This window comes from Phaseolus vulgaris, chromosome 2, assembly GCF_051622355.1.
Source record: "Phaseolus vulgaris cultivar YP4 chromosome 2, ASM5162235v1, whole genome shotgun sequence".
In the NCBI taxonomy this organism is placed as follows: Eukaryota; Viridiplantae; Streptophyta; class Magnoliopsida; order Fabales; family Fabaceae; genus Phaseolus; species Phaseolus vulgaris.
The window spans coordinates 49690251-49702093 of NC_143499.1; the positions used below are offsets into that span (position 1 = coordinate 49690251).

General features: G+C 32.4%; 1 protein-coding gene across 3 annotated transcripts; it reads right to left on the bottom strand.

Moving 5' to 3' along the window:
- Positions 1-3577: 3577 nt before the first annotated feature.
- LOC150029263 (disease resistance protein RML1A-like) lies at positions 3578-11284 on the bottom strand. 3 transcript variants are annotated; one of them, XR_016518952.1, is made up of 5 exons: positions 10667-11284; positions 9317-10394; positions 8910-9203; positions 4220-6774; positions 3578-3927 (listed from the first exon to the last, which is right to left on the bottom strand). XR_016518952.1 is itself a non-coding variant. In XM_090299283.1 (4 exons), exons 1-4 carry the CDS (start codon positions 11155-11157, stop codon positions 4537-4539), a joined length of 4101 nt encoding a protein of 1366 aa, XP_090155409.1. In that variant the 5' UTR covers positions 11158-11284; the 3' UTR covers positions 4130-4536. The 3 variants fall into 3 exon arrangements, 1 of the variants encoding a protein (XP_090155409.1); XR_016518951.1 differs by having other exon boundaries at positions 3578-3932; XM_090299283.1 differs by lacking the exon at positions 3578-3927 and having other exon boundaries at positions 4130-6774.
- Between the last annotated feature and the right edge of the window lie 559 nt (positions 11285-11843).

The window sequence follows — 11843 nt, forward strand, 5'->3', positions numbered from 1 at the left end:
CTATATAAAAGGATAATGTTTCATGATACAATAGTATAGGATGATGTGAATGTTATTTATATACTAAATATCATGAGATAGTAATTTAAAATTTGATAAGGTAGAAGATGTTACCATATCTCTTTTAATTTATTATTTCATTATATATTTAGGTGTATTTAATTTCTTTTATTTCATTGTGTATTTAGGTGTATTACGTAAAATATATAATTAAAAAGAAAGAAGAATAATGTTATTTTGAAATTTAAAGAATGACATGTAGAAAGAAACAAGCTTTTGTTAAAATTCCACCAATGAAAAGGAACATAGAACAATCTTGACAATTATACTTTGACTTATTTTAATTTATTATATTTATGAGTATTATTTTTTCTTAAAATATAAATAACATTTATTTGTTAGAATGTATGGCTTTAAACTAGAGGGATGAATGGTTTAAAGAGAGTTTTCGCAATCTTTTTAGTCTAGAATGAAATCCCTTGGAGAAAACTTGAATCAGAATTCAGTTTGCCAAAAACACAAAGCAATTTTGCACAGTACCAGAAAAACAATCGGTTGTTTATACCAGTTAACAAATATAAACTGAAATTAAAGAGTTTAAGGGATAGAAAGATTGCACACACAGGTTTATACTGGTTCTCTCTTAAACCATGAGTTACATCCAGTCTTCCCAGAAACCACTGGGGAATCCACTAAGCAATCGAACCTAGATTACTTACACACACCACCAAAGAAGTGACCTTGATCCCCTCAAGACACACACTTCTTTTGGCTCAGCACATACACCACCAAAAATGCTGATCTTGACAACCTCAAGAGCACACATCACTTCTCAGCCTCACACAACAGAGTTTACACAAAGTACAGAAGGATTACACTTGTTACAAAATGATCTGAAATCAATACAAGATGAAAATCATATTCCACACTCTCTTGATCAAAGCAATCTCAAAGCAATCTTTTTCTCTTCAAAAGCAAAATCAGTGAAAAACTCAAATATGTTTTTCTATAATTAAAACTCAGTTCTTGTTTGTTACATAATATGAACAAACTATTTATTGCTTTCAAAGACTGGTCAAAGCATTTAAAACTGGAGCGTATTCAGTTATAAAAACATTTAAAGCTCATCCAAAACACAAAACAGTTTTCTGTTATGGTCCCAAAACAAACAATCGGTTGAATGTTCGAATCAATCAGTTGTTTTGGTTTGACAGCAAGTCAACCACCAAAAACAGTTTCAACCTTTCTCAAAAACACCTAAGTATAAAACAATCGGTTGTTTCGACAAAACAACAGGTTGTTTTCCACTTAGTTTGAGAAACACTTTTAATTAAAAAGGTTTGAGAATACTTAAGCTTTGGATTCAATCAAGAGTGGATTAACACAGATAAACTACCCCAGATTCTATTCTAAAACACCTCAGCAACAACAAGCACATTCAGCCTTCCATCAACCTCAAAGGATTTGGATTCTTCAAAGCTTGAACACACTTGATTCTACATTATTTACTTCAAATTTAAAAATATTTTAAATTAAAATAAAATAATTTTTTAATTAAGATATAAAAAAATATTCTTTAACAAATTATTTTAATTTCAAAATAATTAATTCAGAGGATGATTGAAAAAATATTAACAATTTATTGCGTTTATTATGAACCTTCAATAATATTTGTACTTTCTAGCCTATAGAATACTGATGAGGATATATTTATTCACACTCACTAGCCTTATTCATATATTATTGGACTATAATAATAAATAAATCCATTGTTTTAATTAATATTCTTATAATTGGGTTTATTTGGGCCTTAACTATTATTATTGTTAATTTTGTGTTTTTAGAGTAAATTATCCAGAGGAAGCATCTGAATGGGCCAAATATGAAAAGTCCAAGTTGCTTCTTGAACCAAAACAGAAAACAAATTTTGAGGAGAAGAAAGAGAAAATAAAATCTACAATATCTCAGAAACAGAATTGGAAGCAAATCTTCTGCAAAATACAAGAATTCTGGAAAGATAGAAACTTGGAAACGGTTAACAAAATATAAACTACAATATTCTCTCAAGATCCTTGGAGTAGAAAAGCCTATAAAAGGACACAAGCATAAAGGAGAAAAGAAGGAGCTTCATAGGGTTTTCTTAGTTTATTTTCTTCTTAGTAATTTTTTTGTTTTGCCTCCGCATGGAAAGCTAAACCTTTTTGGTTGATTCTTTTGTAATTCCCCATTGAGTTCTGAGGTTTTGTTCCAATAAAAGTTTCGATTTTTAATTCTCTATAGCAGTTGTTTTTATTGTCTAATCTCCTAGAAAACTGGTTTTTGTGAGAGGTTGTACTTGAACTTTGGTTTCTTAGTTAGTTCGCATTGTTCTAATTAATTTCTTGGGCGCATGATTCAAGGGAGAGGAGGTAAGCATTCCCATGGAGTATACGCATGGAACAAAGTGGGTATTGATTAAACCGGTAGACGCATGCTTTACTGGTGAACTTCAGTTGAATTAGGTTTGGCGCATGTTCAATCTAGTTTAGCTCTGCTGAGGATTGAGAAAAGAATAATCTTTAGAGAGCATGTGAAGAATTCATTGGTGGAAGAACTTGAGAGTCAATCTGCATTCTTTACTGATTCAAATCATCATTTATATTTTCTTGTTAAACGATCGCAACCCCTGTTTCTTTACCATTATTGCTAATTTTCATTGTTTGCAGATAGGTTTTGAATTCTATTCACTGAAATTACTATTGGATTCGTTGGGAGACGACTTGGGGTCATCTGACCACAACTATATTATCATCTCTCTAGTGTTAGACAAATCTACACTAGAATCATATTAATTTAACAGCAAAATGACAGCTATGAAATACTTAATGGATCCTTTTATGGATTTTCTTTTCTAAAGTACAATTAATTACTCACCTTAGATTTTGTTCTTCTCTTTCCATTTCCACACTCAAATCATTTTCACCTTTTTTTTCTTCTTATTTCACAAAACTTTAATTAAAATATGGAAAATAAAGTTCAAGAACCCTACTTATATATTAATATTAAAAAATTTAAAATATTAGTATGCAAATGAATATTTCTTAATAATGTTATTTTTATGTAAAAATTAAAATGTAGTTTAGTCATTCATACTTAGATGGATAAAGATGGTTTTAGAAAGAAAAAGAATATGCATTTTTTTCAAAGGTTATTTAAACTCTAAACTCATTGATGAATTAATAATAATAAATAATATGGAATTGTATTCCAAACTATACAAATGTTTTCTTGTTGAAACTGATAATTGGGTGCGTTTCTGATGGAATTAATTGTTTAAATAATTATAAAATTCCGTTTTTAGATATTAAAATGATAGTTTTCATTTACAGATTAAAATATTACTTGTTTCTTTTAGGATTTTTTGTATTATAATTATTTGTTAGCTGAATTGTTTTGGGTTAACATGTTGTTTTCTTGGGAATTATTTATAAATAGTTAACATTATGCTTTTAGAGAAATCAGAAACTTAGAAAAGCTCCTAAAAGCTACTGAAATCCCATGAATAAAGGAGGAGTGATAAAAGAAAGAGAAAATGGAAATGAGAAATCCATAAGATGATAATTAATAAACACCATGTCTTAATAACATAACATATAAGATAAGAGTCTTTAAACGTATATTCCTTCAAACAATTATAAGCTGTCTTCAACTTTACTGTCAAACTACAATTATAAAGAATTAACAATTTATAAGTCATCACTGACATGAAACAGGGTGCTTCAGTGTGAATAAACCAAGATCAAAAGAAATGAGGTTCCACGTTAACCAAGCTGAGAATTTTCTGGTTTTACAGTGATATGATATTCAATATCAAGAGGATGGAGAAAAAGTATGAAGAGGATTTATCAATTACCCTTTCAAATGCAGCTCCTCGGGATTTCACAATGCCTTCACTACAAATACAACCCAATAAAAGTTAATGAAACTATATATGAAGAGTTTCAAGAAAATGCAACTATGGGACAACAGAGCAACCCATCTCATGCTGAAAAGAGACATCAAACAATATCTAACAACAACTTAGAAATCTTTGTCAACAATTAAACGAACCCACTCCTAAAATGCCATTGAAAATGTAAATAAAACAAAATAAATTAAAAATGAGATATTCATAATAAAATTTCAACGAGTTGAAACTTGTAATTTAGAAGTATTACGATAAGCCAGTTTAGATCCTCACCAATGACTAGGTGACTGGGTAGCTTTCTGCAATGCCTATTTTAAGGTTAGGCTTCCGGCAAAAAGATAATAAAAGACTGTTCTCATGTCAAAGTTTCTCATACATATAGCAAACCGCAAAAGAGATTAAACAATCCAAAAGATATGTCTCAACAGAAATGGAATGAGATCCTAACAACTTGTTGGGAAAGTACTGTTTTGCCTTCTATTCTATGCTCAACCATTACTTCCTTTTGCCTTCAAGAGTTCAGTCATAATCATCAAAATACTTAGGCTTTGTGATATGTCTTTTGGGCTTGCTCTTTGTTATTGGGCTGCTCATTTGTGCTTTATCATGATCTTTTGTTGCCTCCTCTTGGGCATTTTACTTTTGGCCTTCCTCATTTTCCCTGTGTCTCTTGAAGACTGTGCAACATTGCTTGGACTGGATTCTTCAATCTCAACAGCACCACCATATTCATCATCTTTCTTTTTGGAATAAAGAGGGCATATGCCGCATTCTTTTATTGTCATATCTGCCCACATATGATAATTATACGGACTGATCTCAAAAGTGAAGCTGCGAGCATCACACAGCCTAAGGCTCATGCCTCTCGCCCTTAGGGACACCATGTTAAAATTCCATAAGAATATGTGATCTTCATCAACACATCTGTATACATCATCCCATTCGAAATAGCTTTTTAACACATCATTATTTGGAATGATCTGCGTGCCATCATCATCAGATTCAAATTTTAGGCTGTAACCAAAACAACCATATCTACCACCATTCGTATCTAACACTCCAAGAACCACACACAAAGCGAAACCAGTGAGTCTATCATCTCGGAAGAAACTTAAATCTTCATTTATAGTCACTGAATGTCCCTTCCCACGAAAATGGAACCAACCAGGAACTGCACTCCCTGGAAAACAGAAGAACACACACCTATATCTATCGTCGGTCATCCTAAGCCTTGCATCCTCCTCAATGTTAGCACGACCACCTGAATCCAGCTGTTGAGCATTGGTCAAATGAAATTTGAATACACCCTCTTTGGAATTTGAGAGGTTCCGAACAAGAGAATTTGGCATCACTCTTCTAATGGATGGGCAATCCAATGCCACGAGTTGTTTTAGAAATGGTGGAATCTGTGGGATGCATTCAAGCTTTTTGCAGTCGCTTAAATCAAGCGATTTCAAGCTTGAAAGATGAGCAATGCTCTCAGGAAGGCTCACGATTCCACTACCACGCAGTGACAGTTCCATTAATGACGTCAAGCTACCAATGTGTCTTGGAATTTTTGTTAATTTGGCACACCACGAACAATCAAGTTTAGAGAGAAGCTTCAGATTAACAATGGAGTTTGGAAGTGACTCGAGATCAATGCACCCTTGGAGCTCCAGGGATAGAAGATTAACCAAATTGCCAAATGAGGAAGGCAGCTCTTTAACAGCCGTAGATGTTAAGTTAATGTGAGCAAAAGTATGAGCCGGCTCCGTGATCTCTGGGAAGGTCCTCAGCCTTGAGCAACCATACAAATTAAGCTTCCTCAACTTCAAATTGAAAATGGTGCTTGGAAAAGTTTGAAGTGAATTACAATGGGTAAGGTCTAACTTGCATAGTCTGGTGAGGCTTCCAATGGAAGATGGAATAATCTCAAGATTCAAGCAACTGCGCAAACTCAGTTCTTGAAGCCCTACCAAACGGCACAAGGATGAAGGTAGTGCCTGTATGGCTGTGTCCTCTAAGATGAGCACCGCTAGATCTTCCAACGTGTCCTCAATCTCGGGTATATTTTCCAATTTTGAGCAACCACGGAGAGAAAGTTGCTTTATGAATTTCATAACAGAAAGGTCAAATGGAAAGATTGTAAGGGAAGAACAGTGAGAGAGATCTAAGTAACAGAGCTTCTTGAGACTTTGAAAGTTTGAGGGCTCACCTTCTTCGAGTATTGTCGACACTTCACATTGTGAGTATATAGTATTATTACCCACTTCTTCTTCGTTATATCTGTCAAAACTAATTGAGAAAATTTCACTGGAAGTTGGGAAAATAGTACCTTCAGTACAGGAAAATTCAGCCATCCGTCCCTCAAGAGGAAATTTTGAGAATGTTGGACGTTGAAGCTCCAGTTTCACAAGAGGGAATCTTGAGAAAGTTGGACGTCGATGCTCCAGTTTCACAAGAGGGAATCTTGAGAAAGTTGGACGTCGATGCTCCAGTTTCACAAGAGGGAATCTTGAGAAAGTTGGACGTCGATGCTCCAGTTTCACATGAGGGAATCTGGGTTGACTGGTTGAAAACATATTAAGCTTCAGACAACAGGAAAGAATAATCAATCCTGGTGATGTGGATAAAATCTTGCTGGGAATATTTACAATATTGAGATCATAACAATGATCTAAACATAAATAACTGAGCTTGGTGAGGAATATCGAAGAGTGAACTTCAATCAACTTTTCACAATAACGCAGAATTATTTCTTCAATATTTGGTGACAGAGAAAGGTCTGGTATTCTAGTAAGTTTCAGAGAATGACTCAGGTCGAGCCTTTTCAACTTGGGTAAATTCTGCCACAAATAGTAGATGAATCAGGTAACAAATAAAAACTACTTTATCTATTTTTCTTCGGTAAACTATTAGCTACATCATCTATTGAGTTTATATTTTACATTACTTAAAAACCACTGTTAAAAAAATCACACTCTGAACTAACAAAACTGTTGCTATAAATTTTATATAAAAAATCACAAAATTTAACGTGTTTTTGTTCCCTACCTAAAATTACATCCTAATAATTTGAACCTAAACTTATGTATTGGAAAACTTATGATAGTAATTTATAATCGATGACAATGTGGAAATATTCTGTATTATACATGTACCAACTGACAAAATAAAATGTTGTCTGAGAGTTAAAATTAAACCTTAGTTAAAATAAGTCCATCCTCCCATAATTTATTTTATTAAATACATAATTTGTAATTTGTTGTATATTATATTGAAGTTTATGTCATAATAAAAAAAATGACTTAATTAGGTTGTAAGTATCTAGTAAGACATTTTTAATTATTTAAGTACTCAAAAAATTTATATTTCCAATAGAATATATGTCATTTTTAATTTCTGAGTTAATTGGGTGATACAGAAATTATCTTGTCATATGATCTTACTTAGTTGTCTTTTATGTATTAAGAAATATGAAGTTTTATGATTAACATAAAACGATATTACAGTTAATAACATAAGTTGGTAGATGATTTTGTTACTTTCATTGAAAAACATGTTGATAACAAATAACAAAGGATAGTTGTCATTAGCAACAATCCCTCTCAAATACACTTGTAGTTATACATTAACAACAACATCATTATATTAACCATAAAACATTACATTTCTTCACTTAACCTGTAGGACAATATAATTATCAAGTCACTCAGCTAATAAAAAAAATTAAACATGAACTCAATTATGATGACGATGATAAGATGCATGAATATGTTATACACAAGTGTATGATATATTTGGTGTTATACATTGTATGTGATTCAATTGATGACCATTATACCTAAGATGGTATTATGATCCTAATGAGGCGAAGTATCAAACACAAAACTCATTACGGAAAAGAGATTTTGTAGATCAGTTATGATATGATCACAACAATTAAAGCATGAAAGGTTGAGAAGTTGAGTGTGATAGATTGTTTTGAATTACAGTTGAAGATTTATGTGTTCTTGGATTGAAATGACTTACGTGTAATTTACTTTAGTGTGATTTGGCGTGGGAGTATAATTGGACTTATACATGTACTATATTGCATTTAAATTATTAGTTAATCCTTAGTGAGTGAATGTGTGAAAGGTTAATATCCTAGTTAGTACGAAAACAAATAATATTGTATGTGACAGCATAGATGCCAAATAGATTTAGAAAATTATATTTTATTTAGGTTTAATTACCTTTTTAGTCTTTATATTAATGACTAAAAATTAATTCAGTCATGAGATTTTTAAAAAGTTCAATATGATCAATTTATTTAAAAAACAATTCAATGTGATTCCTTCTAGTATATTACACTTATTAAAATATTTTTACCTTACTGATTCATTAAAATATTTTTACCTTACTGATTCTTTCACTGATGCTGATGAATTATATCTGCTGTTATCACATTGAATTGTTTAAAAAAAAAAAGGGTGGAACCACCACATTAAATTGTTTTAAAAAATTGAGACTACATTGAATTTTTTTAAATCTAGGATGAAATTAATTTTTGTCCATTAACATAGGGACTAAAAAAATAATTAAATCAAATGTTAGTATTTATGTGTTGTAAATTTTTATATAAACAAATTTGAGAATTTAGAGTTACAATGTGTTATATCATATATTTATATCATCAATAGTAGACAATACATTCATTGACCACTAGACGATATGCCTAAAAAAAGGACGCGAACTCTTCTACATACCATTAAATTTATAATTATCTATAATTAGAACGATGGTGAGTATGATTCTTATGATATATGCATAACTGTGTGGTTCAAATAAAAGAAATTTCAAATCGAATAATGTGGAGAAGGCACAAAGGAATTGCAAATGAAAACCTGTAGATGTATAATACAGAAAACATGCTTATATAATTTATTTTTATCTTTGAAAGTTTAGAACACAAAGGAACATAAATAACTTGAAAAACCTGATCTCCTTCCCAGAGTTGTTCAAGATGGCAGCCTGGCATTTCGAGGGTCACTAGATTTTGTGGGCAAAAGTTTGGAGGCCAAAATCTTTGAGGGAAATGTTTCCAATAAAGAATCTTTAGAGTGTCTGGCAGACCTACAAGAGATGATTCAAGAGACACATGTGATATGTATTCATGCGTGTAGAGCATAAGGATCCTAAGATTGTCCATCTTTTCAAAACTTTGTGCATGTACTACAACATCTTTTACTTTGCTCGTATCTAGTAATATACACTGTATTGCATCTGACCCCTGAAAGTAAATCAATGTAATTAGAAGAAAAAAAACATGAAATGTCGCATTGCAGGATGTTTAATGCCATCACAGTAGTTTGCAATTTTTCACAAAGTAACAACAGAATATACCTTGTTCATTCTTAAAACCTCACAAATTTCCTTAGCATTAAACAATCGGCTGCGTTTTCCAGGATGCTGAGAACACTCTTTACGAACAATGTCTTGACCCATTTCTTGTATTAGATCGTGCATCACAATTCTACCATTAGAGACAGATATTAGGCCCCTATCTTTGAGAATATCCATTCCAATCTTAGAAGAGAAACCAAAGTCATCAAGTCTTTCTGCTACCACAATCTCCTTGTCTCCTCTATAAAAGCAAGCAATGTCAAGAAATATATTCTTCTCCTCGTCCCCGAGCCCATCATAACTTAATTTTAATACATTGAAAATATCAAGATGTTGGCCCTTTTTCAACTTTTGCAACTGACTCTCCCATGCTTCTCTTGTTCTGCCATAAAGCAATGACCCCAAAATCTGGAGAGCTAAGGGAATCCCTTTTGCATATCTCAACACCTTTTCTGAAAGTTCCCTGTAAGCAATTTCTTCTGAAGATTTTTGTTTAAAAGCATGTAAACTAAAAAGTCTCAGGGAATCATAAAAATTCAACTCCTTAACTTCGTAGATATCATCAGCTCCAGCATTCCTAAGCACTTGTCTGTCTCTACTGGTCATAATGATTCTACTGCCCTGCCCAAAACTATCACTTCCTCCTATTAATTTTTTAAGTAGAGCTGAATCGGTAACATCATCAAGAATGAGGAGAACCTTTGTCCGTTTGAGCCTTTCATTGTAATATGGTAAATAAGAGGATTTCTGTTCCTTTAGAAGCTCAGACAGATATTTTGTTCTGATACTGTCTATTCCATCTCTTTGTATTTTTTCTTGAACGTCTAAAACAAGGCTGCTGGAACCAAACTGCAATGCCAATGTGTGATATATTTGATCACAAATTGTAGTTTTTCCTATTCCTCCCATGCCACAAATTCCTATGATCCGAACATCCGGTGACTCAAGATGCAACAAGGACTGAATTCCTTCAATATTTTTTTGAATGCCGATGATTCCTTGATCATAACTGGTGGAATGACGATTCAATTTTCTCAAAATATCTTCCACAATTTCTTCAACAAGTGCGTGTTCTGGCCTGGCAGATGATTTAGAAAATAAAGTATAAGTATTCAAGCACAAAAGCTAAAGTAAACTAAAGAAAAATTCTACAGTAACCGTTTGTGACTTCTGATAATAGGGAGCAGATTTGTAGGTACAAAGTTAAGCTATAACATGTGATATGGTTCAGATCCATGACCGACTAAGGGAAATGAAAAAAGAAGCACTTGATTTATGGTGAGATGAACACAATTTTAGTAAATGAAAAGAGATCCTGATTATCTCGATGCATGTAATAAATATAATGACCTGGTGACTTTTGAATCCCAGCCTGCAAGTCCAGCAGCTTCGCTTAGAGCATGCTTCCATCCTTGTACTTTGTCCATGTCGTGCTTAAAGTGCTGCTCATGCTCATCGAATGCTTCTTTGTATCTTTCTTCCTGCTTCCTAATAGTTGATGGATCCACCTTGTAGAAAACAGGTATGACATCCCTTCCAAATCTCTTCTTGCATTCAAGTATCTTAGTGAGTTCATTCAAGCACCAAGTGGAAGATGCATAGTCTTGGGAGAAAACGATGACATAAATCTTTGATTCTTCTATTGCAGAGAGGAGTGCAGGTGAAATTTCTTGGCCCCTGACTAATCTGTCATCAATATATGCTTCAATGTTCTTCCTTTTCAGCTCTGCACGAAGGTGGCTAATGAAGTTGTCACGTGTGTCTTCCCCTCTGAAGCTGAGAAACACATCATGCTTTGTTAGAGAAGCAGACATGGCGAATGATGAAGAACTTGCTGACATTGGAATCAATTTTCTCTCCTTTCTCTGCAACTCTCAGTGCCTTTGTTTCTACCATATTATAAACACAAATCAACTTTTGGAAAAGTCTTTGAATTTTCTCAAAAGTATCTTTCATAGTATCACGCGTGGAAACATAGCTATGTGTTAAAATCCTTATTTAAGTTTTAATTGGGCCTTGTATTGGGCTTTGTAATCTGCTTTTCTTTTCTTCTGCATACTTAATCTTATAAAATTTTTATATTTATATCAATTATATTATGAAAAGCTAAAAAATCTGAAAATGATTTGGAATCTCAAAGAAACTTCTTGGTTATCGTGCCATTTGTTAAGTTAAAATATTGAGTCAGTGGAAGTGTCATCAATTCGCAGAATATGGTGGTGTCTAGCTTTATACCAACCTTACGCATTAATGCGTGTAGTTTCTTCAATATCTTTACTCAATTTATTTATTTTTTAATTTTTTTCACACCTTTTACATATACAGAATCGTATTTATTTAATCCCTATATAAATGGGTAATGCTTTATGATATAATATCATAATGTAAATGTTATTTATATACTTAAACATCATGACATAACAATTTAAAATTTGATAACTAGTTAAGGATTATTCAATATTTATTTTATTTTATCTCATTTTATTGTATATTTTGGTGTATTTAATTTCTTTTATTTTATTGTATA